The sequence below is a fragment of the Chinchilla lanigera genome, unplaced genomic scaffold (genome assembly GCF_000276665.1).
Source record: "Chinchilla lanigera isolate Chin_1 unplaced genomic scaffold, ChiLan1.0 scaffold00063, whole genome shotgun sequence".
NCBI lineage: Eukaryota > Metazoa > Chordata > Mammalia > Rodentia > Chinchillidae > Chinchilla > Chinchilla lanigera.
Window position 1 is genome coordinate 4722863 of NW_004955464.1, and position 27667 is coordinate 4750529.

Sequence of the window (27667 nt, forward strand, 5' to 3'; positions counted from 1 at the left end):
ACAATCCCGAAACACCACCTGAGCCAGGCAGAGTGTCCCCCTGCGACTCTCACTCGCTATAGCAGATTTGTGCAAATTCAGCCGACTCCAGCTGCAGGATGGCTTCCTATCTCTCCAGCCACATTGTGTCCCCCAGTCCAGCTCTTGGTGTCTCCGGCTGACCTGGGAATCATCTCAGAAGTAGGGGTTCCTGAGTCTAGGCCAGTTCCTAACAAACCATTTCCAAAGGGAGCCTCTAAGACCTTCCTTTAAAAGCCCATGAAGCCAGGTCTAGTGGCTCACATCGTAATCCCAACACTCTAGGAGACTGAGGCAGGAGGGTCACAAATTCAAGGGTGTCCTGGGCAGTTTAGTGATTTAGCAAGCCTTGTCTCAAAGAATATAAAAAGGCTGGGGTGGTAGCTCAGTGGTAGAGTGCCGTTGGGTTCATTCCCCACTACTACAAAAACAAACAAAAGTAGATTAAAGAGCCACGTGAAGTGCCCTATGCTTGTAATCCCAACTATTTGGGAGGCTGAGGCAGGATGATCACAAATTCAAGGCCAACCTGAGTAATTTAGCACTACTGTAGTTAAAAGAAGGAGAAGGAGAAGGAGAAGGAGAAGGAGAAGGAGAAGGAGAAAGCTAGGTGTGGTGGAGCACAACTGAAATCCCAGTACTTGGGAGGCTGAGGCAGGAAGATTATTGCAAGTATGAGGCCCACCTGGGCTATTTAATCAGATCTGTCTCAAAAAACAAGCAAACAACAAAAAGTATTGGGCAAGTAGGGCTGGGATGAGCTCCATTGCACACCTGTCTAACACCTGATCCACAGCCCTGAAGAAAAAGTTAGGCAGCAACTTGGACAAACATGGCTGCGAAGAAGATACATAGTGGACAGTAAGCCCATGAAAATGAGCTCAAGGTCATTAATCATTAGAGAAATGTAAATCAAGACCACAGTGAATGTTATTTCACACCCACGAAGATGGCTCGCAGTTTTTAAATGGATATAACAAGTGTTGGTGAGGGAGTGTCGAAGCCAGAAGCTTTCTGAGTCACTGGTGGGAACAGAAAGTCTGCACAGCCTCTGCAAACCAGCCCCGGGAAGACAGGGCTGAGCGAACCACCCCACCCAGAGACCATGGGTGGCCCAGCAGGTCCCTTCTGATGGCGCAGGGGTGGAAAGATGAGAAAGCCAGCTGATCTCCTTTTTTTTCTTTCTGTCTCCACAAGTGGCAAAGGTGGGATTCAAACCGAGGTCCTCTCAGCCCAGTTTTCCCCGCAACACCCCAGATTCCCAAGTCGTGATTTGTGCAGTGAGACCACATCTTCCAGCTTCTCATGCAGCATTCCCCCCGCCGCTCCTGGGTCCCCACCTAGGGAAAAGTGTGATGAAACCCAGGCAACGCCCCCGAGTCCCAGCTCCGAAAAAGAGTCTGACAGACCTGAGCTGGACACCTGCTCTGCCTCACCAGCCCGGGGGCTTGGGCAGGTGGACTCCCCAGTCTCTTTTTTATTTTTGTGACAGGGTCTCAATTTGTAGTTCAAGCTGGCCTCAAATTCATGGCAACCTCAGCCTCCAGGTGCTAGGATAACAGGCATGCACAGCAAAGCCTGCCAGCCTTGCCAGTCTTAACAGGGCACAGGAAGGATGATCACAGTGCCTGACCCACAGTGGGCTCCTGACCAGTGTCTACGTCACCCCTTCCTCCCCTGGGTGGGGTCAGGTAGGTATGCTGGAGAAAAGGGAAAGGTCTGATCTCCAGGTCCCCTCCCTTCTCCTCACGGAGCATTCCCAGCCCTTTAAAAAAGACTTTTTTTTTTGAGATAGGGTCTTGCTAAGTCACTAAATTGCCCAGGCTAGGCTCAATCCTCCTGGCAGTCCTCCTGCCTCAGCCTCCCAGCCTGCTGGAATGACAGGTGTGTGCCACCGCACCCAGCCTCCGCTCCCTGGGTCTTCCCTCTCTCTTCCCTCTCAGCTCCCCCTACTCCCACTGGACAGTCTCAGGACTGTGACTCTCTTTGAACCTTGAATTGCTGGTGTCAAGTTCAGTGGGTTACCCACACCTGGGGCATCCACATGGCAACAGAAAATTCAGCTCTAAGTCAAAGATAAGACGCTCTAACTGGAATTACAGCAGAGGGGAGACTCTTCCCATGGGGGTGGGGTCAAGGTGGTACCCGCCTAGCAGAGGCTGACCCCACCCCTGGAAATTGCCCACACAGCCCCTCAGCTTACCTTGGCTCCCCGAAGCCTGGGAGGGAGTTGCGTTCTTTGTGAGGTCACTGGCATCTGGAAGTCCCCCAGCCAATAAGGCCCCTGCTCCTGCCTACACAGCAGGGACAGTCAGTCCCAGCACTCTTGGGGGCTGAGGCAGGAGAATCGCAAGTTTGAGACCAGCTTAGATAACTTATTTAGACCTTGTCTTAAAACCCTAAATAAAATAAAAAGTGCTCGGGCTGTAGCGGAGTATAAACACCCTGAGTTCCATTCCCAGCACCACACATAAAAGCTTACATTTTAAAAAGTTCTCTGTTCAGACCTCCCCCACCCTGCCGGGAAGGACCCTCACTGATTTAAAGGCCGAGATGCTGGCCTGGCCCATAAGATGCCCATCAGAGCCACTCGCCGTGCCACCTCGAACCTCTGTGGATCAGGGCTGATGAGGGCTTCCGAACTAGGCTGTCTGGGATGAGGAAACTGAGACCCATAGAAAGAAAACACTGGCCCAGTGTCACAAACTAGGACACCTGTCTGTCCACCAAGGCCTTGATCTTTCCCCTACCCCACCCTCATCCTCTGGCGGGTACAGATAACCGCGTGGGCGCGGCAGAAGGAGGGCAGGGCCAGGGCAGAGAGACCTTAGGACAAAGCAAGGAGGACCCTGTGGCTACCTGTCTAAAGGACATCATTCACTTATTTACTTATTTATTTATTTATTCTTTGTGAGACAGGGTCTCGCTCTGCAGTTCAGGCTGGCCTTGAGCTCACTTTGTGGCCCAGGCTGGTCTCGAACTTGCAACGATCCTCCTGCCTCAGCCTCCCAAGCAATGGGATTACAGGCGTGTGTCACAGTGCCCAGTTTAGGACATGTTTTTAAGAATGATCAATAACTAAGATAATTAAGATGATAGTGACTGGAGAGAACTTCAGAGGCACCACATACAAAATGAGAGAGGGGGAGCCAGGTGTGGTGGTCCACCCCTGTAATCCCAGCACTCCGGGAGGCTGAGGTAGGAGGATTGCAGCGAGTTCAAGGCCAGCCTGGGCTACATAGCAAGACCATGTCTCAAAAAACCAAAAATAAGGGGGCTAGGGATTTAGCTCAGTGGCACAGCGCCTGCCTGGCAAGCGTGAGGTCATGAGTTTGATTCCCGGTACCGGAAAAAAATGAATAAATAAGTACATTTTAAAAGTAACAAGAGAGGGTCTGTCCACCACATGGATTCCCATCTTGAGCCAGCTCAGCACACCTTAGGGTATTCCTTGAGATGACACACTGCCCAGAAATCGTCCCTGGCAGCCCCAACCCCTTCCCTGAGCATCTATCGTTGCTCAAGGGGGACCTTGAGGGAGCAGTGGGCTGTAGGAAGCCCCTGGATCCACCCCCAGCCATACATCTGGCAGGCCTCACCTGCCACCTTCCCCTGCTCCTGGTCTCTCCGACACTGCACTGCACCCCCTGCTGCCTCCTCAGGGGCCGGGGCAGCCACCACCCCACCCCCACGCCCCTGGCCCCATCCTCTCTGTCCTGCACGTGTCCTCCCCTCAAACCTACTTCATCCCCAACCGCCCAGCACTCACTCCGTACCAAGGTATGTCTTGGTTACTTTTCTCTCGTTGCTGGGACAAAATACCTGACACCCAAAGTTAAGGAAGGAAAGGTTTATTTTGCTTACAGTTTGTGGAGATTTTAGTCCATACCCTGCTGGTTACAAGGCAGAGTGGCACATGGCAGAAAGCTACAGCTCATGTCGGCAGAACAGAGCAAAGCAACAAGCACTCACAAGGGAGGAAATGGCCAGAAGCACCCTCTTGCTCTCCCTTACATAGGCAGACTATCCACCCCAGGGCGGGTGTAGCTCTCACACCCATAATCAATCACACTCTAAAAGCCTGCCCCACGACCACATGAGGCTTTGGGGGGACACCCAGACACAAACCATAACAAGGTACTTAACCAAGTCCTTCCAAGTTCACCTCAGACCAGGCCTGCCCTTACGGTCCCACACCCGCATCCAGCCCCAGTCCTTGTCTCCGTCTTAGTCACTGTTCTGCACTGCATGCCAGAGCACACGGCCTCTCCTCCCGCTGCCTGTCTGCCTGCCCCGGCAGCCAGGGCTCCATGGCCTCTCACCCCGTGAGGTCTTCGCTGCCAACTTCAGGGCCACGGCCCTGGCACTGGGGCAGCAGGGAGGCCTCGCCTGCACCCCACCTGGGCTCTGCGCTCCTCAAGCAGAGCATCGCACGTCCCTTGCCTAACGTGGTGAGCCCTCACCCAGGAGCCCATGCATCCTGCTCTGGAAATACAGCATCTCTGCACCCCAGGTCTGAGAAGCCCTTGCTTTGTCCCTTTTCCCCTTCCTTCACCGTCCCCACTGAGGGCAACCACCACCCCCACTTTCCACACCATCATTTACACAGTTTGCTTTTTTTAAGTCAAGTTCTCACTACATAGTTCAGGCTAGCCTTGAATCTCTGTATAGCCAAGGCTGGCCTCAAACTCAGCCTCCTGAGTGCTGGGTTTACACATGTGAGTCACTACACCTAGTTTACACATGGCCGGTTTTGTACTGTGAATAAATGAAATTACACAGCACATATTCTTGGTTTGGTTTGGTTTGGTTTGGTTTGGTCTGTTCTGCTCTGGTCTGGTCTGGTCTGGTTTGGTCTGGTCTGGTTTGAGATAGTCTTGCTATGTTTCCAGGCTGGTCCTAAACTCACTATGTAGCCCAGGCTGGGTGAACTCCTGGTGATCCTCCAGCCTCAGCCTCCCAGAGTGATAGGATTACAGGTATGTGCAACCATGCCTGGCTGTGCAGCTCATACGCAGGCATATCTCAACTTTTTTTGGTTCAGTACTGGGTTTGTGAGATTTGATAATGTTGTGCCTTGTTGGGCCTTGTGGCGCACACCTGTAATCCTGGCACTTGAGAGGCTGAGGCAGAAGGATCACTGTGAGTTCAAGGCCAGCCTGGGCAACATTGTGAGACCCTGTCTCAATAAATAAATAAACAAACAAACACAAAAACAAATAAATAAATAAATAAGCAAGCTCTGAGCCTGCCAACGCTTCCTGCTTCCGACCCTGGCTCACCTCACCTTCCCTCAGCCCATGGTTCCCACAGCCAGCAGTGCTAGTTTCTGTTTTCTCCATGGATCAGCACCATCTCTGAGCTGAGTGGTTTTTTGGTTTTTTTTGTGTTTTTTTTTTCCCCAGTACCAGGAATCGAAGTCACCACCTTGCGCTTGCCAGGCAGGCACTGTGCTGCTGAGCTAAATCCCCAGCCTTCTGAGCTGAGTGTTGATCTGGGAGGAGGCCTTGCCATTACCAGAAGCAGAGCATCTCCTTTTCCATTCTCAGTTTTCCCACTTTTCCGACTTTCTTTTGGGTTGCTGGATTTGTCTTCTCCTTCGCCTTCCCACTTGTTTTGAGGCTACATATTGTCTATTCATTAGGGGTCCTGTAACCACTTGAACATTCACACTTCAAGTAGCAAAGTCCAAAATTAATACTGTTAGCCACCTTCAGAAAATAAGCAAAGAGAAAAAAACACAAGAAGCCAGGTGTAGTAGCTCTTGCTTGTAATCCCAGCACTCAGGAGGCTGAGGCAGGAGGATCACCATGAGTTTGAGGCCAGCCTGGGCTATATAGTGAGTTTGAGGCCAGCCTGAACTGCATAATGAGACCTTGTCTAAAAAAAAAAAAGAAAAACAAGAACCATTTGGTAGTGGGGTGTGATGTTGCACACCTGTAATCCCAGCAGTCTGTGAGGCTGAGGCAAAAGGATTACAAATTCAAACCCAGCCTGGGCAATTTAGCATGATCCTGTCTCAAATTACAAGTTAAAAAATGAGCTGCAAAAAGCCAAGCATGTAACCCCAGCACTTGGGAGGCTGAGGCGCACACCTGTAACCCCAGCACTTGGGAGGCTGAGGCAGGAGGATTATCGCGAGTTCGAGGCCAGCCTGTGCTACAAAGTGAGCTCAAGGCCAGCCTGAACTGCATAGGGAGACCCTGTCTCAAAAAAGAACAAAAATAGGTGGGTGGTTAGGAACTTAATTTAGTGCAAAAGCCCCTGGCTTCAATGAGATAAAGATGTGATATACTTTATAGGGAATTAATAAATAATATGTTTTATTATTATTAATTAATGGAAGAAAAAGTGCAAACCAGACCAGGGATCAGACTCATTGTGCCCTAATTCCTCACTAATTAGCCACCAAGTGCCTCTCCAGGTTTCTCTCCAAGCTGCAGTCCCTGAGGCCATCCATTACATTTAAACTGCACAGTCCTGGAGTAGGAGTGGTCCCTAACTTGCATCCCATCCTGGATGCCCCTGAGAGTGTGACCCAACCCCATGCCCAGGGCTCCTTGATCCCAGGGGCGACCTACAAAAACCCAGGCTGCCTGCCAGGACTCTCAGGGCTTTATGTATGTATGTATGTATGTATGTATTTATTTTTGAGACAGGGTCTCAATGTGTAGTTCAGGCTGGACTTATACTCACTATATAGTCCAGGCTAACCTCAAACTCATGGTGATCCTCCTGCCTCAGCCTCCCGAGTGCTGGGATTACAGGCATGCGCCACCACGCCCAGCACGCCTGGCTTTTTGAAACAGGGTCTTACTCTGTAACTCAGGCTGGCCTTGAATTCACTATGTAGCCCAAGCTGGGCTTGAATTGTTGCAATCCTCCTGGCCTAGCCTCTCAAGTGCTGGAATTACAAGTGTGCACTACCACTCCCAGCTCTATTTTTGGTTTTCTGAGACAGGGTCTATATATTTCCTGAGACAGGGTCTATATACACTATGTAGCACAGCAGAACTCACAGGGATACTGGCGTGGTGGTACATACCTGTAATCCCAGCACTGGGGAGGCTGAGGCAGGAGGATCGTTGTGAGTTCGAGACCAGCCTGGGCTACAAAGTGAGCTCAAGACCAGCCTGAACTGCAGAGCCAGACCCTGTCTCAAAAAGACAAAAAAAAGAACTCACAGTGATCCTCCTGCCTCAGCCTCTGGGATTACAGGTGTGTACCACCACACCCCCGGCTCAAGACTCTGGGTTTCAGTCCCAGTCCAATCTACTTACTTACTTACTTACTTATTTATTTATTTATTTATCTTTTTGAGACAGGGTCTCGCTATGCAGTTCAGGCTGACCTTGAGCTCACTTTGTAGCCCAGGCTGGTCTCGAACTTGCAACGATCCTCCTGCCTCCGCCTCCCGAGTGCTGGGATTACTGGAGTGTGCTACCATGCCCAGCTCCCCAGTCTAATCTATCAACCAGGATCTTAGATAGAAGGAAAATTCACGTCCCTGGGGCAGATCTAATCTGTCCTTCTCGCCAACCCTTGCCTGCCCCGGAGATACCCTGGGCGTGGGGCAGAAAGGGCTCGAGTTAGAAGAGTGAGGGACAACAGCAATCACCCAGTGCTCAAAGGTCATTTTGGGGATGGCAGGATTTTCTGCTTGACCTGCTGAGATGCAGAGAGGGTGTGGGAGGAGGCGGGACTTCGGGAGCTGTCTCCACTCAGGGGCAGGGGTGACCCAGCACTACAAAGCTGGCAGGGCTGGGGAAGGGTTAGATGCCGCCTGGGCTCCCACCAGCCCTGATTCCGGGCTCAGGGAACCTCAGGGACTCCGGGCTGGCAATTCTGCAGAGAGAGCCATCATGGGCTGCCAGAAGCAATGCCGGGACAGGCCGACCCAGTGTGCCCTGGCTAGCGGAGTTATCGTGACTCTGGCATTGACTGTCTGCATGGCCCTCGCCTTGACACTGAACTGGGACCCCCAGTCAGGTAGGTGCCCCCACCCATGCATCCTGACCAGCCTGACTTGCCTCTTCCCTACCCCAAGCCTTTGGAGGCTTCCCCCCAGGGCAAGGGTCCTTGGCTTTCTTTCTCCTTTTGGTTACCTGGAGACCAGCCCTCTGTGCCCTGGATGGGCACTCCTTGGGATCTCGCCTGTGCCTTCCATTTACGCAGGGCCCCTCCATCCTTCTGCCTCCTGGGGCCTGGAGGCTGCATCCCGCATTGCCGGCCTTCCTGGGGACTCGAGTTCCCTGGTCCCTGCTCCTGCACTCCTCCTCCCCTCCTCCCCGGCCTTCCACTCCTCACGTCCCTTGCCCTCACCCTACCTGCTCTTTCCGGCCCATGTTGCTCTGCAGCCGGCGCTAGCAACACCCACTGTGCTCGCAGCACTTGTTCAGCCCCTGCCACCGCACAAGGCCGTGGACCTCTGAGCCCGGCCATCTTTCCCGTCTGCTCTAACCCATTTCTCTGTGTTCCATCTGCACCAGGCCATTTCCTCTTCCCACACTGAGGATGGAGCCAGGGCCTCACACATGCTAGGCCTGTGCTCTACCTCTGAGCCCCGCCCCAGCCCACCCACACTCTTTCACCTAGGCAGGTCCTTCTGCCTGAAATCACCTACTCCCTCTCTTCAGCAGATGCTCACCCTCCCTTCAAGAGCTCCCTAAAATGCCCCTTCTGAGTGAGCGCCTGCTTTCCCGAGCGCACTGGGCCAGCGCTCTCTGTCCCTCCCTGTGCCGCTGGGGCCCCGGTCCTGCTGTCACTCTGCCTGTGTGCTGGATGCTTGGTGGGACCCAGGGAAGGAGGGGTGGAGGGACAGGGAAAGAGCCTGGGCTGGGCCAAGGCCGGTGCTGACAGCCCTCGGGCGTTCGTTCCAGGCTGCCAGGGGGACGTCTGCCGCCCCGAAGGGGACATGCTGGGCTACCTGCTGAGCCTCGGCCAGATCAGCAGCCCAGACGGCCTGCTGGTCACCTGGAGCCATGGGGCCAACAGCCAGGATAAGATGGAGGAGGGCCTGAGCAGTAAGTCCCCTCTGAGGGGAGGCCGGGTGAGGAGAGGGCAGTGGGCGGAGGCGTGGGCAGACGCGGTAGCCCCTGCCGCAAGGTGGCAGCGTTTTGCATGTGCTCCTCACACTGCCCCTGAGGAAGTGGCCAGGGGCTTAGGGCTCCAGCTCAGCCTGTGGCGATGACTGAGCTCAGATTTGGGCCGGATGTCTGATGCCAGAGCCGCTCCTGTGCTGCCCTGGCCAGCCACTCACCGCCTATGCTGTGGCGCCCTTTGCCCTAAAGGACAAAGGAAGCCAGAGACTGGAGCTTGAGGCCCGGTGGTGCTAAAACGAACTGTGAACAACGGAGCCTGTGTGCTGCCTGCCTCGTGTGCAGAATGATCACGGCAGCCAGGGGCCACCGCCCACCGGATGGGACACCCCCACCTTACACGCGGGCCCTGCGGGGACCGCACACCTCGGCGCAGTGGCTGACTTCCCCTCTCTGAGCCCTGCACTGCCCAGTCCCCAGGCAATGGGGACACGCCTGTCCTTCAGGACAGTTGGGAAGCAAGCGCCAGTCAGCTTGCAGGTACAGACTATGAAGGGAATGGGCCCCAAATGTGAGCTTCAGGAGACGTGGGTGCTGGCCCACCCCCGGGTCCACAGTCCTGGTTCTGGGTGGGTCTGCAGCTTTACATTTGTAACAAGTTACCTGGCGACCTTGATGCTGCTGGCCCCAGGAGCCCCCTTTGAGAGCCACTGCTCTGGAACAATCTCTGGGTCTCAGAGGAAAGAGCTGGGACCCAGACTGGGGAGGGTCTTTTGTCCAACGCCACACCTTAGGCCTGAAGCACGGGAGGCCTGGGCTCAGACGCAGCTTCTGTTCTGGGGCAGCACCTAGGGGGGCGCGGGGCAGTGCCTGGTAGCTGGAGGGGACTTTCCTAGACGTTGCTGGGCCTGGGCATTAGGACCAGGCCAGGAAGAAAGGATTCTTCCCTGGGCAGCTGTGGCCTTCAGGACAAAAGGCCTTGCCGCCCTCTGCTTCCCCCAGCTCAGCCCAGCAAGGAATGATCAGGGTCCCCAAGCCAGGACCTCGGGTGGGCATGAAGCCACAGGCCCCACCAGGCAGCACCCAGCAGCAAGGGCCACGATAGCCACGCTTAGCATAACTGCCGGCTGCAGAGAGGACTCCAGGCACTGCTTTCTCCCCCGAGGGCTTTGTGGGGTCCAGGCAGCCCCTGGGAGGATGAACCTGGATGTGTAGCCAGCAGGGCCTGGAAACAGGCACGCAGAACTGGGTTTGGATGTTTCTGGGGCCACCTAGCAGCCAGCAGAGTGACTTAGGACAAGTGACTTCAGGGTGCAGCTCAGTTTTCACCTCTAAAGTGTGGGCTGGCGTGTATCATCCAAACCAGGCCGTTTGGTCCTGAAAGGTCTACTAATAACCATGCTGAGACAACAGAACTACACCTGCTGATCCAGGTTTCCTAGGCAAGCGAGCTACTCCATGCGGTAACTTTCATACTTGGTGAATGCCTAACCAGGGATTTGTCTTGGTTTGGTTTTTTTTTTGGTTGTTTTTTTTTTTTTTTTTTTGAGACAGGGTTTCACTATGTAATTCAGGCTGGCCATGAACTCACTATGTAGCCCAGGCTTGTCTGAACTCATGATGATCCTCCAGCCTCAGCCTCCTGAGTGTTGAGATTGCACCATCACAGCCAGTTTAACCAGCCATATTTTGTTACTTGCATCTGGTAAGTGAAGTACCATGGCACAGAGAGGGCAAGTAATCTGCCCCAGGTCACACAGCTTCCAAGCATGAGTATTGGGCTAGAAGCCAGTGGTGTGGACTTGGGTCTGTGCACTCACCCACCGAATACAAAAACCTGGCACATAGAGGGCATCAGAATCCAGCGTACCCCTCATCTCTCACTTCCCTCCCCCTCCCTCCCTCAAGCAAATCAGCCCAAATCTGGCCTCTGGGAGGCACATAACAACTTTCAATGTGGAGGGAGATTTCCCAAGTGCGGAGAACACTGGCAGGTGTCACCATGTCATGTGTAATTTGAAGAAGCCAATGCAAAACTCAGCTGCCTCTGCCCCCAGAAATCCAGAAACCTGGGGATTTTGTTGTTTCGTTTTTGGTACTGGGGATTGACCCTAGGACCATCCCACTGAACTACATCCCAAGCCCTTTGTGTTTTGTATTTTGAGACAGGGTCACTAAATTGCCCAGGTTGGGCTCAGACTTTCCACCTCGTTCCTCAGCCTCCCTGAGTGCTGGAGATCTAGGTGTGCTCCATGAGCCCTGCCTTGCCAACCACTTGAAAGCTCCCCCTTCCAACACACACACACTGTCTGCAGTAGGAATTCAGTCACTTCTGACCTCTCATGAGCAGGAGGGCTGCACCAAGAGAGGCAGCGGGGCCTCTGTCCTGCTGCTCACAGCCTGCCCTCCAACACTTCCTTGGGAATTGCTGTGAAGCCGAGCGGCTGGGGCCCAGGGAGCAAGGGAGCTGGACCCAGGGGGAGGCTGGGAACTCAAGACCTGGCACACAGACCATGGATCATAGGGAGGAGCTCGGGCTTGAGTCGCAGGGCCGTGGGTTTTCGTTTTTTAACAGGAAGTGGCAGAGTCGGATGTGTTTCAAACACCGACTCTGGTATGGAAAGTAACTCCCAACCTGCTAGATGTGTCGAGTCTCACAACATCTAGGAGTGAAGGCAAAAACCAAAGGAGAAATTAGAGTTTTATTGGAAATAAAGAGAATTTCCAGGGGGGTTGTGGGTGGGGAGCCACCATGGCCCTTTATCAGGGGTAATTTTTTTTTTTTTTTTGGTATTTTTATTTTTATTTTTTTAATTTATTTTTTTGTCTTTTAGAGTCAGGGTCTCCCCATACAGTTTAGACTGGCCTTGAGCACACTTTGTAACCCAGGCTGACCTCAAACTCACAGCAATCCTCCTGCCTCAGCCTCTGAAGTGCTGGAATTACAGGCATGCACCACCATGCCCAGCTAGGGGTAATTTATTTTTTTGAGATAGGGTCTCACTATGTAGTTCAGGCTGGCCTTGAACTCACTCTGTAGCCCAGGTGATTCTTCTGCCTCAGCCTCCCAAGTGCTGGGATTACAGGCATGGGCCACCATGCCCGGCTCTCTGCCTTGCTCTTTTGTGCTGACTTCCTTCGGGGCCCAGTCCCTTTCTGACTGCACTGATTCATATAGTTTAGCTGTCTATCACAGCTCCAGGGGCTTTGCAGAGATGGGAGGGTGCAGTGCAAGAGGGGAAAACACTGCCTGATTGAGTTAACTTGGAGTTTAAGTGATAAGCAGTGCCCTTTGGTAGAGATAGGGTGAGTTGGGCCATCTTGTATACCCTGGCTGAGACCGTGAATCAGTGTCTTGTCTGGAAAGAAATTTGGGGAAGGAGCTTTGACATCATCCCATTTTGCCCCTTCTCAAATTCCACAAAGAGGGATCAGAAACTAAGAAAATCAGAATAAAACATACATCATTATTTCTTAGTTGCAAGAAACTAGGAAGTACCAAAACTATCTCAGAGATGGGACATGGCTGACCCTCTATTGAGTTTTGTTTTGTTTTGTTTTTGTCTTGTTGAGACAGGGTCTCGCTGTGCAGTTCAGGCTGGCGTTGAGCTCACTTTGTAGCCCAGGCTGGTCTCGAACTCCCAATGATCCTCCTGCCTCAGCCTCCTGAGTGCTGGGATTACAGATGTGCACCACCACGCCCAGCATCTATCGAGTTTTCAGGATGGGTTTTTTGGTTTTTGGTTTTTGGTTTTTTTTTTTGAGACAGGATCTCACTATGTGAATCTTCTGCTTTGGGGCTGAGGATTTAGCTCAGCGGCACAGAGCCTGCCTGGCAAGCATGAGGTTGTGAGTTCAATTCCCGGTACTGGAAAAAAAAAAAAAAAAACAAATCTCTTCAGCTTCAGCATCTCAAGTGCTGAGATTACACCACACTTGGCTCTGTAACAGACAATGTTTTTGATAAGAAAAAAAATTTTGGCTTTTTGCAACAGGATCTTGCTATGTAGCTCAGACTGGCTTTGAACCTTGAGCTCACTATGTAGCCCAGGCTGGCCTCAAACTCATGGCAATCCTGCCTCTGCCTCCCAAATGGTGGGATTACAGGAGTGAATCGCCACACAAGGCTGAAAAATTATTTTACAAAACGAAGCACTTAAGTGTTCCCTCCTCAACAGGCGACTCCATGGTCCTGGAGGCGGATGTCAATATAGAAGGGCTCAACACAGCCAATGAGACAGGCGTCCCCATCATGGCCCACCCGCCCGCCATCTACAGTGACAACACCCTGCAGCACTGGCTGGACACCGTGCTGTCCCGCTCCCAGAAGGGTAAGGGCCTCCCGGGACCACAGGTCCTGCCACGTAGGGAGCACATGTTCAGCCTCTGTCTCAGCTGAGACAGTGGGCGTGCACAGGGATCCACAGACCAGATACAACAGGCTGAAAGCCGAATTCCACCCTGCACCCTCGGACCCACTGCCAGTTATAGCAGGATATGGGCACCATCCTAACTCCTTTCTCTCCCTCAGGGGCTGGGCGCCAAACCAGAGCTTCATGAACACGAGGCAAGAGCCCTACCACTGAGCCACATCCCCAGCCATCTATCTGTCTAGCGAGCTAGCTTATCTACCAGTGCAAGACCGAGGACTGATCCCAGCGGCACTGTACCACGGCTATATCCCGCCCTTTTTATTTGTCCTGGTGGGACTCAAATTTGCAACCCTTCCGCCTCAGCCTCCCAAGTACCAAGTGCTGAAATTGCAGGCCTGGGCCATATCTGCTAACTGTAAGCCCAGTTCTGGCCACATCATCGCTCCCAGAACTCCTTCTTCACTCAGCTCTGGTCTTCCTTGACTACGAGGACGCACACTTGAGTGTCTACGAGTACCTCACCTTCTTGGCCTGGCTTAGATGATTTTTCTATAACGTCCTGGCCTCATCCCCTCACTACCGGGGTGGGCATCCATTTGTGCTGGCTGCTGTCCCCGCCTGCAGTGCTCTCTGCTCTCTTCCTGGAGGCCAAGGGACCTCCTTTGGGGCTCTGCTGTCTCAGGTCCCTCTGAGCCCACCCCGCCCAGGAACCATGTCCCCTTCCTCAGCTGCTTTGCTTCTGCCCACAGGGATGACACTTCCTGCCCTTCCGGGCTGGCTCTGTGGTACAGCAGCCGTCCTCAGCCTGCCAGGACCTAGGCCCTGCCTTCCCACCTTGCTTCCCCACCACACACACACCCATCTCCCCCTGCCCTGGGGAGCTTCTGCTTCCCAGCCGGCTCAAGCACTCGCCTCCTCTCCACAGGCATCAAACTGGACTTCAAGAGCCTCAAGTCTGTGGGCCCCTCACTGGACCTCCTTCGGCAGCTGACGGATGCCGGCAGGGTGCAGAGGCCCGTGTGGATCAATGCGGACATCTTGCGCGGCCCCAACAACGCCATCTCAATTCCGGTCAACGCCACGCAGTGAGTGTTCCGCTCTCCGGGAGGAAGGGGACCCTAAGAGAACTCTGTGGAGTTTGCTTCCGGTTTCACCACTGAGCCTTTGCATGTTTCCTCAGCTTAAGACCTCTTCTTTTTTTTTTTTTTTTGAGACAGGGTCTGTCTCACTATGCATTGCAGGCTGCCCCTGAACTCACTATGTAGCCCTGGCTGGCCTCAAACTCATGGTGATCCTCCTGGCTCAGCCTCCCCAGTGCTGGGATTACAAGCGTGCACCACCACCCGGCCATTCTCCTTTTCTGACAGGCTTCAGCCCAGTCACTGCTGCCCTCAAACATCCCCGGCACCCTGGGATATGGAGGGACTTCCTGTGGGCCACTCAAACCCCCAACTTCCTAACAGCCCTGATTCTGCTGGGCAGTCACCCTTGGCTTGCAGGTGTGCCACCCCGGCTACATGGGGTCTCCTGGATGCCAGGCAGGGCCAAGTCCTCCCTGCTCCCCGCCGACAAGCACAGGACTCGGTTTTCTAGAAAAGTCAAAAGCCTGACTCCCACCACCCTCCTGGAAGTGCAGCCCTGCCCCTCCACGTGGATCCGCATCCACGAAGGGTTAAGGAGCAGTGCGCACAATGCGATCCTTTCCAGGTTTGGCACTGCCAGGTTAGGAGTGGCTTCTCCTCCCCATTTTGTAGATGCGAAAAGCTCACAGGAACTGAGGCGCGATTTGCCGAATGTTTATTATGTGTCCCCAGCACAGCTGTAAGCACTTAGCTGCAGAATACCGTTAAGTCTTACACGGAGAACAAGGTAGGTACTATGCTCTCCATGTCCGCAGTACAGGAGCCATCCGACAGAAGTTGCACAGCCTGCCCACGCCTAAACGTGGCAAAGATTCAAACAAGGCCTTTCGCTGCTAAGCTGGGCGCTCTTTGACCCTCCGTCTCACTCACTCCGTCTCACTCACCCACCCATCTGTCCGCGTAGCCAGTGCCCGAGATAAATACGGCCTGCCTCTTGCAGGGTTAATGTTCTCCTTCCCCTCACCGGGGAGGGGGTCCAGGCAGCCCTGTCTGCCTATTAAGATTTGCATCGGGGATAAACTTTTTTTAAAATGACACTTAGAGGCAGAGTACCCCATGGGGCTCCAGTCCAGCCTCCTCCATCTGTGTGGGGATGTTTTAAGAAGCCCTGTCCTTCCAGAAGGGATGCTGGGTTAGAATCTACCCAAAGCCAGAGTCCGGACCTGGACTTTGCTTTGACTCTGGTCCCTTTGTGTGTGGGACCATGAGCAGCCCTTCCGTGTGTAGGGCTTTGCTGCCCCGCTTCTATCACACGTCCCACAGACCCTGGCCGCTCCTTCTACTCCGAACGTCCAGGAAGGAAGGAGGGAGAGAGGGAGGGAGGAGGGACTAGTGGGCTCTCTGTGCCAGTGTCTGCTGCTCTGCAGGTTCCTGGCTCTGGTGCAGGAGAAGTATCCCAGGACCACCCTGTCCGTGGGCTGGACCACTCTTTATGCACCCCCGCTCTTCACCAGCCCTTACACCCAGGCCATGTTGGAGGAGATGCAGGCACTGGTGGAGGCAGTGCCACAGAAGGTCACCTTCCCTGTGCGGGCTGTCATGGTGCGGGCGGCCTGGCCCCACTTCAGCTGGCTGCTGGACCAATCTGACAGGTAAAAACCCGGAGGCTCCCATCACAGCCCCTGCTGGCTCCAAACCCACACCTAGGCTCTGATTCCCATAGCTAGAAGGGCCCTAAATAGCACCCTCACCCCTTCTCCCCCCCCATGCCTTTGCTCTTCTGGCTCTTCTGTGTCCCTCTCCTGAGACAGGACTGAGGAGCAGATGCGCCACTTAGGCAGCCCCAGGGCCCAGGGAGAGGGCTGGTGGGAAGCTGGAGGGCAGACCTCCACCTGAGCCTGGCCCGGTCCTGTCCTGAGCACAGGTGTGGGTCCAGGGGCCTTTCCATCCCAGGAAGGAGCTAAGCCAGCTCTCTGAACCCAGGTACACCCTGACACTATGGCAGGGCACCACGGACTCCGTGTCAGTGGATGACCTCCTCTACATCCGGGACAACACAGAGACCCACCGAGTCTACTACGACCTCTTCGAGCCTGTCCTGTCGCAGTTCAAGCAGCTGGCTTGTAAGGAGGGAGCCTGGGACGGGAGCCAGGCTGACCACACAGGGTGGCCCTTGGTGGGCCCAGGAGCAGAGCTGAGGGGAAGTGAGGGACAGTGGGTAGAAGGGGAGGCAGGGATCTTTGAGTCCCTGTTGTGCGCCAGCCCTTAGATGGTGCGCCTTCAAGCCTCACACAGCCATAGGGAATGGAGGCTCAGAGCAGCTAAGGAATCACCCAGCTTGTTCAGTGCACAGATCAGACGGGAACCCAGCAAAACACAAAGCCTCAGTGGGTTCCTAGTGCTTCAGAGAGCACAGCCCCTCCCTGTGCCCACTCCACCGATCGGATGCACCTCTGGAAGACCCTGGTGCTCTTGACCCTGAACCTAGGAGGGCTCACGGTTAAACCAGCCCAAGGGGGCCCATCAGACACTATTCCTCCCAATAAGCCACAAGCGAGGGGGAAGGATGCCAGCTTTGGGGCCAGACAACTCTGCTTCAGCCTAGTTCCTACAACTCTCACTGCTGCAGACGGCATCTTCTAATCTACCAAGGGGAAAAGGGCAGCTACCTGGCAGGTTGCTCTGGGCCCCAGGCACACAGAAGGCACTGTATGAGCAACGGCAGCCACCTCATCCGGGTACTCTGGGCCCCTACAGTGAACGCCACAAGGAAGCAGATGTACTACACAGGTGGCAGCCTGAAGCCATTTTTCCAGCTTCATGGGGGTGACAGTCTGGGCTTGGAGTGGCTGGTTCCAGAAGTCCATGGCAATGGGACCGCAGCCATGATCACTCTCCCAGGTAAGTGCCTACAGCCCGGGTGCTCACTGACCTGCAGTGATGCCCTGTGCTTGAGTAGGTACCATGGGTCTGTTACCATGGCAACACAGGCCCAGGTAAACCACGTACTGGATACGAAGTGTGGGGTGGAAGGGAGTGTGGTAGTGCCCAAGAACAGGGCGCTCCTGGCCTTCAGCCAGCACCCTCCCGTCCTCAGCCACATGGTGTCGGAGAAGGGGCAGGTACAGGCCCAGGTCTGAGTCCTCAGCAAAGACCAAGGGCTGAGCTGGCAGCTGATTGTGTCAGTCAGGCATAGCACGTAGAGCCCAGAAGCAAGCCTTCAGGTTCCCTAGATGCAGGTCCCACCCTGCTTTAGCTATCCCTCTGACACTTCGCTGTGCCTGTAGCAGGGGTCTCTAATATCCCGCGATGGCCCAAACCACAGCCCTTGTTGCCTCCTGCAGATAAAGACGGCATGATCCTGCTGGACATCAGCCTCCAAGGACCTGCAGCCAGGGACTCCGTGCCTGTTGTACGTGGCCCAAGTGGCCCTGCCCTGACGCTGGAGTCGTTCCTGCTGCAGCTGGCGATGCGCCCTGGGCACCGGGGTGTCCACATGAACATAGCAGAGCCCGCAGCCCTCCGGCCAGCCCTGACCACCCTGGCAGGCCTCTCCTCCCTTGGCCAACTGCCCTATCCTGTGTGGGTCGGGGCCACTGTCTCCCATGGCAGCTTTGTGGTCCCTGGCCACATGGACGGCAGAGAACTGATCACAGCTGTGGCTGACGTTTTCCCCCATGTGACAGTGGCCCCAGGCTGGCCTGAGGAGGTGCTAGACGGTGGCTACGCGGAGCAGCTGATCACAGATATGTTGGAGTTATGTCAGAAGCTCTGGCAACCTGTGTCCTTCCAGGTGCAGGCTGGGCCGCTGGGGCAGAGCCAGCCAGAGGTAGTGGCCAGGCTACTGGCGGCCTCACCCCGGGCCACTGTCACTGTGCAGAGCAGCCATGCTGGCAGCAGCCCTGCAGCTGTGCGGGCAGGGCTGCTGGCAGCCAGGGCTGAGGACAGAGGCCGAGTCTACTACAGGCTGCCCCAGGAGCAGCGCCAAAGCTTGCTGGCAGACCTTGGCAAGAACTGACTGCCTGGCAGTGCCGGCCGACCAAGCCCTGGGCCCAGGCTTCACGGAGGGGAGGCAGGATGAATAAACACCTGGCCTTCTCCCTGCACCGTGAGTGCGTCTGTCCTCAGGCAGCAGGGGCTGGGCCCCTAGAGTGTCTGCAGGCTAGGGGCGAGGTCGTTCCGGTTGTCCAGGAGGAAGTGCTCGCACGCCTTGAAGGTAGAGTAGAATTCCGAGGACAGGCCGGCCACATTGGAGGTCACATAGTTGAGAAAGCCAGGGGTGGCCTGGTTGTAGTAGGACACCTGCAGGGCAGAAGCTACACTCAGGAGATGGGACGGTAGGGAGGGGGCTTTGGGGAGGGTTCACTGGGGATGCCCAGCTTCTGAGGGGCAGCAACCACAAGCCAGCCCACTGGGGTTTTGCAGGTCCATTAGAAAACTGTCCAGTTGGTAGGCATGGCCTCCGCAGGTTCCCCTAAACCTCCCTTATCTTCCCTGCATCTTCTCTGCCATCAGGAGTCCCTGATGGGTCCCCAGAATCCAGCACTGCATCCTCTTTAATCAAGATGTTCGGGGGCCACGGGCATAAGCTCAGGCACCACTCCAAGGTGCTCCCAGGTACAAGTGAGTTCCTGCATCAGCCACTGGCTGAGTGCCCACCCCAGCCAGCCTGGGGCTCCAGAAGCCGTGAGCCATGCGGGAGCTGTGGTGCCCCTCTCTCAGCCTCCTCCCCCCCTTTTCAATCAACACCAGCTGCTCTGCTGGGTTTTGTGGGCCCTGGGAGCCCTATAAAGCCTTCCTGGAGGGGAAGGGATATCTAGGCAAATAATGAGATGGAATTTTAGATGGGACCAGGTCTTCCTTTCAGCGCTTTACCCAAGCCCCTGAAGCAGGCTCTGACTCCATCTTAACAGGGTCCCTTTCCATCTCCTGCACTCTGCTCTCCCAGGCTGGAAGTAAGAGGCGCTGGAATGGCCTGACCCCAACAGCAATGAGCTCCCTGATTTCAAAGAGGCAGAGCCTGGGGGAGCAGGGGAACCCCTGGTCTCACCTTGGTCAGCTGGTCCCCCTCTCGCCACAGGCAGAAGCCTGAGCACAGCGTCTCCCCGCGGCGGTACTCCGGTGTCTCAGGGTGCGTGGGCAGAGTGACCGATCTCAGCGCGATGATATAGGGGTCTCTGGAGGGGAGGAAGGGCCAGAAGAGGGTGACGTCTCCCCAGCCTGGCATGAGTTCTCAAAGTGATGTGTGGCTCAGGGCCAGGCTGGAGAAAGGAGGCACCCTGGCATCCCAGCACAGGTTTCTAGGCGCCAGTGTGATCCCCCAAGGAGTTTCTGGAGAGGCCTCTCTACCTCGGATATGCTGGGAAGAGCTATGGATTTTTTTGTTTGAGGCAGGGTCTGGCTGTGTAGTTCAGGCTGGCCTCAAACTCAGAGAAATCCTGCTTCAACCTCCCAAGATTACAGGTTGCCAGGCAAGAAAGTTTTTGCTTTTTTTCTGGTATGGGGGACTGAACCCAGGGATTTTTGTTGTTGTTGTTATTTCAAGCCCCTAAATTGCCCAGGCTGGGCTTGAACTTGGGATCCTCCTGCCTCGGCCTCCCAGAGTGCTGGGTCACAGGCATGCACCACTGTGCTTGGCTTGAGATTTTTGTTCTTCCCCTTCCTGTCCCTGTCTACAGCAGGAGTGAAGCCATCTGTCCTGGCCTCCTACCCAGCACAGCTGGTAAGCTCACTGCCTCCAATTACACAGGCTTCCAGAGGACAGTAGCCAAGGGGTAGCCACATGAGAAGTGCTCTGCCACAGCGTTGAGCGAGGCAGCCTTGATGGCCAGGTCCCCGCGGGCCCTACTGTAGGGCACAAGTGTGCGCCTTCATCTCCCACTTTATCCCAGCAAACCTAGGGCAGCCCAGAGCCCCGTGGCCCAGGGTCCCTCAGCCAGGGGAAGAAGAGTTCTGACTCTCGGGTGAACAGTCCTCACCGGCCACTCTACTTACGGCACCCCCGGAGGCAGGTACCCACCCATTGTCACAAGGCTTCCGCCTCGAGGCCAGGATCACGAAGTCCTGGGGTTTGGCATCACTGCCGAGGCCAGGGCTGATGACGTGGTAGATGGCATCGTCCTCGTCCACCTGCTGCACAAGCTCTGCGCTCCTGCAGGACACCACTGCTCAGGGCTGCCCGGCCTCCCACGCTTCACACACACGGCGCAGCCAGCAGCCCCTGGGCCAGACCGTCGGCCCTGGGCAGCTCCACGGAGCTCAGGGGGGATGGCAGGAAGGGCTGGCCACGGGGACATGCACAGGGACACACAAAGGCAGACACAAGCAGATGCTCACATAGACACGCAGAGGTGCACAGCCAGCAAGCCGCACACACCGGACAGAAACGAAGCCCTGTACACAGCCCTGCGCAAGGGCACATGTGGACACACTGAGACAGGCGCGGGTGGGCACAGAGATCCACATCTGTACTTGTCCGCGTGTGCGTACACCCCAAGGCGGGTGCACACGATTTGGAAGGTATGCTTAGTATTCAGTGAGTGCCCACTGTGTGCCAGGCACTGTTCAGGGTGCAGCATTCAATCTCCACAACAGCCCCGGGGAGTAGGGCAAAGACACCCCAACAGGAAGCTTCAGTACAACAGCTGCAAGCCGGCCGCTCTGGTGGGGACGTGCGGGGCAGATTCTTGAGACATGCACCCTGCCTTGTGGAGCTCCCCAGGGCACAGCCCTCATCCAAGCACCTGGAGAGACGCTCCAAGGCCCCAGGGCTGGGCACCAGCATAACAGGAAATGGCCTTGAGGCTCTCGGAAAAACACCAGCTCAGACATACTAAACACTGAAATTTTGTTCATTTTCCTGAAAACATATTTGACTAAAATCGGGAAGATATTTATACACAGAGTCAGTAAATGCGGGGAGCAGGTTTCTCAGAGGAACAGCATTTGGATTCATAGTCACTATATTGAAGAGGAACCTACTCATGCAGCTGCTTACAGGAAGAATCTGCAAACTTGGTGGATCCTGCGAATTGGCCGTCTTGTCCACTGCGCTGAGCCTGGGAGGGGCCCACGCACCCCTCTGCCTTCCAACCCCGCCGCCAGTGACGCCTCAGCCCCACCGAAGGCAGCTTGAAAGGGACTCTACATCGCTGAGTGCAACCCCCGACCTAGCCCTATCCAAGTGCCCATTTAAGACGGGAAATGGGGGCTGGGGATTTAGCTCAGTGGCAAAAGCGCCTGCCTGGCAAGCGCAAGGTCATGAGTTCGGTTCCCGGTACCAGAGAAAAAAAAAAAAAAAAAAAAAAAAACAAAACAAAATAAGACGGGAAATGAACCTGGAAAGGAAGTGACCTGATCAAAGGCACATGGCCAGCAGGGACAGAACCGAGATGGCCTAGGCCCCCAAATTCAAGCCGAGGGTCTTCCCTGAGGGCTCACAACCGCCCCACCTAACCCAAGCCAGCCCAAGCGGCTGATAGGAGGTGCCCCAGGCCGAGGGAAGCAGCCCACCTGCGCCCAGCCTCACCGGTAGTGCCTGTCCCACTCCGGCCTCCGCCGCAGGTCCGAGAGCAGCAGGAAGGCCTGGGCGGCGTCCACATGCACCAGCATCTCCAGGTGGAAGGAGAGGAACTTGTCGTCCTCCAGGGTGTACAGGTGAACCTGCCCGGGCAGACGCAGCCTCAGTCTCACCCTCCAGGGCTGTGCTAGCCGGGTGTGGCCTGCTGGGACTGTGGCTGCCGACAAATGACTGGGCTCCCACGCCGGTGCAGAGGGATGCACAGCGTGCAGTAGAGGCGGACAGCAGCAGCGACCGAGGCAGCAGCCTCACAGCCCTTCAGCTCCGGAGCCCCAAACCTAAGCTCAGAGGCACAGCCCAGAGGGGCAGAGCTCGGGTCTTTTCCGCTGCCCACTGCCCGTCCTGAGGGGATCGGAGGTCAGGGCTTCCCCACCCTGGCCTGGGGACAGGTGTGTTTCTAGAGCTCCAGCAGAGGCTCTGAGAGCGCCTGTCACTGGCCACCAGCCTCCTGCAGCCACTCAGAAGGGACAGCACGTGGGAGTGGGCTCAGCTACCTGGCTGATCTCTGAGGACAGCACCCAGTTGTCCTTGGCCACCAGCACCTTCAGGGCGGACACGTTGTTGTAGCTCAGGTACACCTGGGGAGAGCACACAGATGCTACCGCCCCCTCCTGGGCGCCCCCTTCAGGCAGTGTAGGGAGCAGGAGAGGAGCTGGAGCCAGGAAGCTGGGGTTACTGCAGAGAGGAAGCTTGATTGGGCCTCTGGAAGGAAGCTTGACTGATCCAGACCCCCACGGGCAGAGGGTTCCCCACAGCCCTGTTCCCTGCAGGGGCCCCTCCAAACCCACTCTGACCAGCAGAGGAGGCTGTGTGGACCCCCGTGGGCCTGGAGACTGTCCCCTTGGAGCAGAGGGCCTTACCTGGTTGCTAGGGTCCCAGGGGACAGAGAGGGGCACCTCCGTCTGCTTACAGGACACGATGTACTTCCTGGGAGGGCAGAAGATGGCACACTGAGTCCCTGAGAAGCCTCCCTGGGGTGGAGGCCAGAGGGCAGGCAAGCGGGGGGCGGGGGGGCTCGTGGCTGAGTGGGGACACGGGATTGCATATCACCTAGGACAGCTGCTGCGAGCAGGACCTCAGCCAGCTCAAGGGGCAACCTGGGAGGAGGGCAGCTGAAGGCTCAGTGCCCATACCCTTGTGGAGTAACCACACTTTCACCTCAGTGTCTGCTTCGGAGAAACGGGGCAGAGTCACGCCAGCCTCGCAGCCTCCCCCAGGATCGCAGTGCTGATACACGGCAAATGCTCCATTGTCACTTTCTCCCTTCCTTCCTCCCTCCCTCCTTTCCTTCCTTCCTTCTTTCCCTTCTCTCTTTTCTCTTTTTCTTCTTCTGTTTTTTTTTTTTTTTTTTTTTTGAGACAGGGTCTCACTATGTAGTTCAGGCTGGCCTTGAACTCACTATGCAGCCAAGGGTGATCTCAAACTCACAATGATCCTCCTGCTTCACCCTCCCAAGTGCTGGGATTACAGGTGTGTTTATTTTGTGGGGGACATGCTCTCACTAAGTCACTAAGTTGCCCAAGCTGGGTTTAACTTGAGATCCTCCTGCCTCAGCCTCCTAGCCTGCTGGGATTACAGCTCCAATGCACACTTTCCTGACCCACAGTGCCTGTGCACCCAGTATGTTTTCAGCACCCTGCAGTTGTAAGGTGCTCTCACAGCAGAGTCCGCAGATTCACAGTCTGAGCACCTGCTGTCCTCTCCCGGTCCGTCTGCTTTTCTCCGTCAAATACGATCTGCTATCACCTGGCCCCTGTCAGGTTCAACTGCTAGCTGACAGCTCCACCTGCCTGTGTGCTGAAGGGGGAGCCACCAAAACCTGTCCTGTGTGTCAGGGCGTGCATAATGGGCCACAAGCCAGCTGTCTAAAGGCTGCGTGGGTGACAGGGGCGCATCCCAGCGCCCAGCCAGTCCAAAGCCGGAGTCTGCCCTGGGGTCACAGAGCCAGGACAGCCCATGCGCTCCCTCACGCCTGCTCCCACTCGCCTGTCCAGCCGAATCTTCTTTCTGGCTTGGGCTTCTCGGTAGCGCCGCTCACCGTCCTGGGAGGAAGCAGGGACAGGCTGCAGTAGGGGGACACCAGGGAGCCCCTGCTCTGCCCCTCCCTGTGCCCTCTGCACCCCGGCATGGAGCTCAGGTCTCAAGGGGAGCTGGAGGCCAAACATCCTGGCCAGGAAAGTGTGGGTACCAGCTGCAGCCCTGACTCCTCTGGGAGTCCCTGAGTGACTGGGAATGCCACTTCCCCTCACTGGGCCTCAGTTTCCCCTTCCATCACAGGGGCCCTCAGAGGGCACCATAGTGACTGCCTGTGTACCCAGGCTTTGCTATGAACTGTCCTCTTTCAAAGCCTGTCATTCCCATGGCAAATCCCAGAAGCTGGCGCACACTCTCCCCATAACACAGACAGGGAAACTGAGTCTGAGATGGTGGAGTGGCTTGCTCCAGGCCAGAGTATGGAGTGGAATCCAGAAGGCCTGACTCAGGGCCCACCTTCACACCACCACCTCTAAAGTTTCCACTCATGAGTGTGAAAGCCAAGTGCCAGCTGGCACACACCTGTGGTTATAGCTACTTGGGAGGCTGAGGCAGGAGAACTGCAGGTTCAAGGCCAGCCTGGGCAACTTGGCAAGACCGTGTTTCAAAATAAAAAGTGATGAGCCAGGCATGGTGGTGCATGCCTGTAATCCCAGCACTCGGGAGGCTGAGGCAGGAGGATCGTTGCGAGTTGGAGACCAGCCTAGGCTACAAAGTGAGCTCAAGGCCAGTTTGAACTGCATAGTGAGACCCTGTCTCAAAAAACAAACAAACAAACAAAAAAAAACCACGAAAATAAAAAGATGGTAAAGTAAAAAGGAAAAAAAAAAAAGAGAGAGAGAGATGGTTGTGCAGCTCCAAGGTAGACTGCCTGGGTAAGGTGTGGGGGAGCACTCCCCTTGGCCCCTCCCCCTGTGGCCACACCCCTGCCCAGCTCCACAGACATGGGCTGTTACAGCTGTGCTTGGCCATGTGCAAGGCTAGGCGGGGGCAGGAGACCTTCCTGGAGAGAGACCCTCGCCACGGTCACCACCTGGCCCACAGGAAGCAGGGACAGCCTTTCCTCAGACACAGCCTGGTGGCCCCGGTCCCTGCAGTCCCCTGCACTCTATAGGCCCGAGCAGGGGATGCAGGGGCACCTCCAGGTGGGACTGCGGCTCACAGGGGCCCATTCGCATGTGGCACCTGGGATGTTCTGATCCTGGGAACCCCAAAAGCAGGGCTCTTCCCAACCCTGCAGGTGGGGAAGATCCTTCACACCCAGTACCAGCCAGGCTCCACACGCTTCCGCGTTCTGCCCGGCTACCTTCCCCAGGCCTCTCGGAGCTGGCTGTGCCCCTCGGAGGGCCAGGACCACCTCCACCCACTCAGACCCAACGGGGCAGGGGGCAAGGAAGCAAACTGCTCCCCACTTACCCCCGGCTGCGGCTGGATCCAGGGAAGCTTCTGGGGCTGGTCATCTGCATCCAGGACCACGAAAGTCATGAAGGCACTGTTGATGTGGCGCCAGCGGGGCTCGGCCTCCTGGCGATAGGCCTCCACGCACACACCCACCTCCATGCTGGTGGTGGGGAGGGGAGGGAGCTGCTCGAGTGCTGGCCAGGTGACCCTAAGGCTGCGTCCTCCCTAGCACTCGAGCGCACACACAGTACACGGCCATATGCACACCCTCCTGGAGCTCTTCCAATGACTTGGACCACGGACCGTCCAGAAGTGTTCTCATGCACCACGTTTGCAGAGGACCTGCTGTGTGCTCAGCCTGGGCGCACAGGCGGGAGTAAACCTGCCTGGTCCTGGACCCACGAGCTAACACCAGGGGAGGGAGTAACAGATGAGGAAGCAAAGAGACACAATGCAGTTCTAATCCGCGTGAGTCTGAGAGCACACGGGCCACCAGCAGAGATGGATGACTAATTAGGAACCTCACTCGTTGCTCAGGTTCCCAGCTCCACGGCGGCCATCTTGCCATGCCTTATTATCTTTATTAATTATAAAACAGCATCTACAGCCAGGCATGGTGGCACAGGCCTGGAATCCCAGCATTCTGGGATGCTGAGGCAAGAGGATCTCAAATCTGAGTACAGCCTAGCCAACTTAGCAAGATCCTGTCTTAATATAAAAATAAAAAAGGGCTAGGGATGCGGCTCCCCAGAAAGGCCCTGGGTTCAGTCCACAGTACCACATAAATAAGCACATGCCCACAGCCGCCACCATTCACCACATCTTAGGAAGTTCTGCGATGGCACACGGGGGATTTTATACAAGACTGGCACAAGGCAATAATTTGCCCAAGGTCGCAGAGCCAAGGCAATAATTTGCCCAAGGTCGCAGAGCCAAGCAGGAAGAGGATCCGGCAGCAGCCAAACGCGTGCTGGGTGGAACTCGCCTGCCAGCCCCAATGGTGGCCTCGCCCCGGCATCTGCATTCTTCTCGCAGCCCTCAGCAAGGCCTCCTGGGCTCCGACAGGCAGCTCAGCCCCGGTGAGGGGTGGCTGGGAGGGATGCACTGAGCTCTTGGGCCCCCGGAGAGTGCACAGCCGTGAGCTAGGAGCCCAGCGGGGAGCTGAGTGTGCCAACATGGGTCTGGGGACCGGCCCAGGCAGAGGCTCAGACCCTGTCTGCACCCCACCCTCACCTGTGCTTGAAGGCATTGTTCACGATGGCCTTGAGCACCAGACGGTCCCCGACTTGAGACGGGCCCCGGAACTGGAACATCTCGATGGCCTTCAGTGTGGGGTGGGCCCGGCAGAGGCGGCTGCAGGGATAGGAGAGACATCCCAGCTGGGAGCCACGTGTGCCACCCTGGGACCCAACCCAGGGACGGCTCTGCTCAAAGGACAGCGTTGTACCACAGCTTTGGTACTGAGGTCTACGCACGGGGCTGGGAACGAACGGAGGCTGAGCGAGCAGAAGGACGCGTAGGACCCTCCCCAGCTTCCTTCCAGTGTTTACCTCTGAACACCCGCTGCCCCACTGCCTGGAAGTCTCCCCTGCCCCACAGCTCCTGTCATTCAAAGCCCGAGGGCTGCTCCTCCAGGAAGCCCTCCCTGGCTGCCTAGATCTCACCCCCAGCCCAGGCTGCAGAACAGCACTGCCTCCTCGCTGTCTCCCCCAGGCCAGGCACAGAGGACAGGCTGCCTGGCCAGGCCCCGAGGATGAGGAAGAACCGCCTTGCAGAGGAGGGCACAGAGAGGGAACAGCAAGCACAAAGTCACGGAGCTTCCAGGTTCAACTCTCCAACGGCAGCTTCGTACATACGATGCTTAAGCGTACATACGATGCTTAAAAACACTGAACAAGCGCAGGACACGCCCCAGATCAGAGAAAACAGCGTCCACCGCTAGCAGGGAGGGGAGAGTCAGAGGCAGCTGGACAGAGGGGCAGGCGGGCGGCTGCCAGCAGACAGCACAGGGGCTGCAGGACGTCACGCGCTGAGGGGCCAGGACCGGGAGGGTGGGGCAGGGATCAGCCAATGGCTGATTCCAAAAAGCACATTTACCAGGAGGAGGGCAGGCAAGGCCTAGCCAAAGATTTCTGTTTGTTT

The 27667-nt window shown here is 56.0% G+C and overlaps 3 protein-coding genes across 6 annotated transcripts in view; 1 reads left to right on the forward strand and 2 right to left on the reverse strand.

Moving 5' to 3' along the window:
• Positions 1 to 2196, reverse strand: part of Mroh7 (maestro heat-like repeat family member 7) — a 51171-nt gene extending 48975 nt beyond the window's left edge. The window contains exon 1 of the mRNA XM_013521762.1: positions 2050 to 2196. The gene's annotated coding sequence lies outside the window, so the exon portion shown is untranslated. The remainder of the gene's footprint in view (positions 1 to 2049) is intronic.
• Positions 2197 to 7764: 5568 nt separating this feature from the next.
• Positions 7765 to 18617, forward strand: Fam151a (family with sequence similarity 151, member A). Its single transcript, XM_005398525.1, has 8 exons — positions 7765 to 8007; positions 8898 to 9041; positions 13235 to 13387; positions 14355 to 14514; positions 15939 to 16163; positions 16495 to 16634; positions 17269 to 17412; positions 17856 to 18617. Exons 1-8 carry the CDS (start codon positions 7881 to 7883, stop codon positions 18527 to 18529), a joined length of 1767 nt encoding a protein of 588 aa, XP_005398582.1. The 5' UTR covers positions 7765 to 7880; the 3' UTR covers positions 18530 to 18617.
• Positions 18618 to 18641: 24 nt separating this feature from the next.
• The window catches only part of Acot11 (acyl-CoA thioesterase 11), a 40880-nt gene continuing 31854 nt past the window's right edge, over positions 18642 to 27667 (reverse strand). For all 4 annotated transcript variants that reach the window (XM_005398521.2, XM_013521713.1, XM_005398524.2 and 1 more), the window contains exons 8-16: positions 26759 to 26878; positions 25541 to 25685; positions 24077 to 24132; positions 22951 to 23017; positions 22585 to 22668; positions 22040 to 22173; positions 20531 to 20662; positions 19562 to 19688; positions 18642 to 18813 (exon numbers count right to left, since the gene is read on the reverse strand). In XM_005398521.2, coding sequence (XP_005398578.1) covers positions 18658 to 18813; positions 19562 to 19688; positions 20531 to 20662; positions 22040 to 22173; positions 22585 to 22668; positions 22951 to 23017; positions 24077 to 24132; positions 25541 to 25685; positions 26759 to 26878 — 1021 coding nt within the window. In that variant the 3' untranslated portion in view covers positions 18642 to 18657. The remainder of the gene's footprint in view (positions 18814 to 19561; positions 19689 to 20530; positions 20663 to 22039; positions 22174 to 22584; positions 22669 to 22950; positions 23018 to 24076; positions 24133 to 25540; positions 25686 to 26758; positions 26879 to 27667) is intronic.

Coding starts and splice junctions, on each gene's coding strand:
- Fam151a (XM_005398525.1), top strand. CDS start 7,881: ATGGGCTGCCAGAAGCAATGCCGGGACAGGCCGACCCAGTGTGCCCTG. Junction 8,008..8,897: donor GAACTGGGACCCCCAGTCAG/GTAGGTGCCCCC, acceptor CGTTCGTTCCAG/GCTGCCAGGGGGACGTCTGC. Junction 16,635..17,268: donor GCAGTTCAAGCAGCTGGCTT/GTAAGGAGGGAG, acceptor GGGCCCCTACAG/TGAACGCCACAAGGAAGCAG.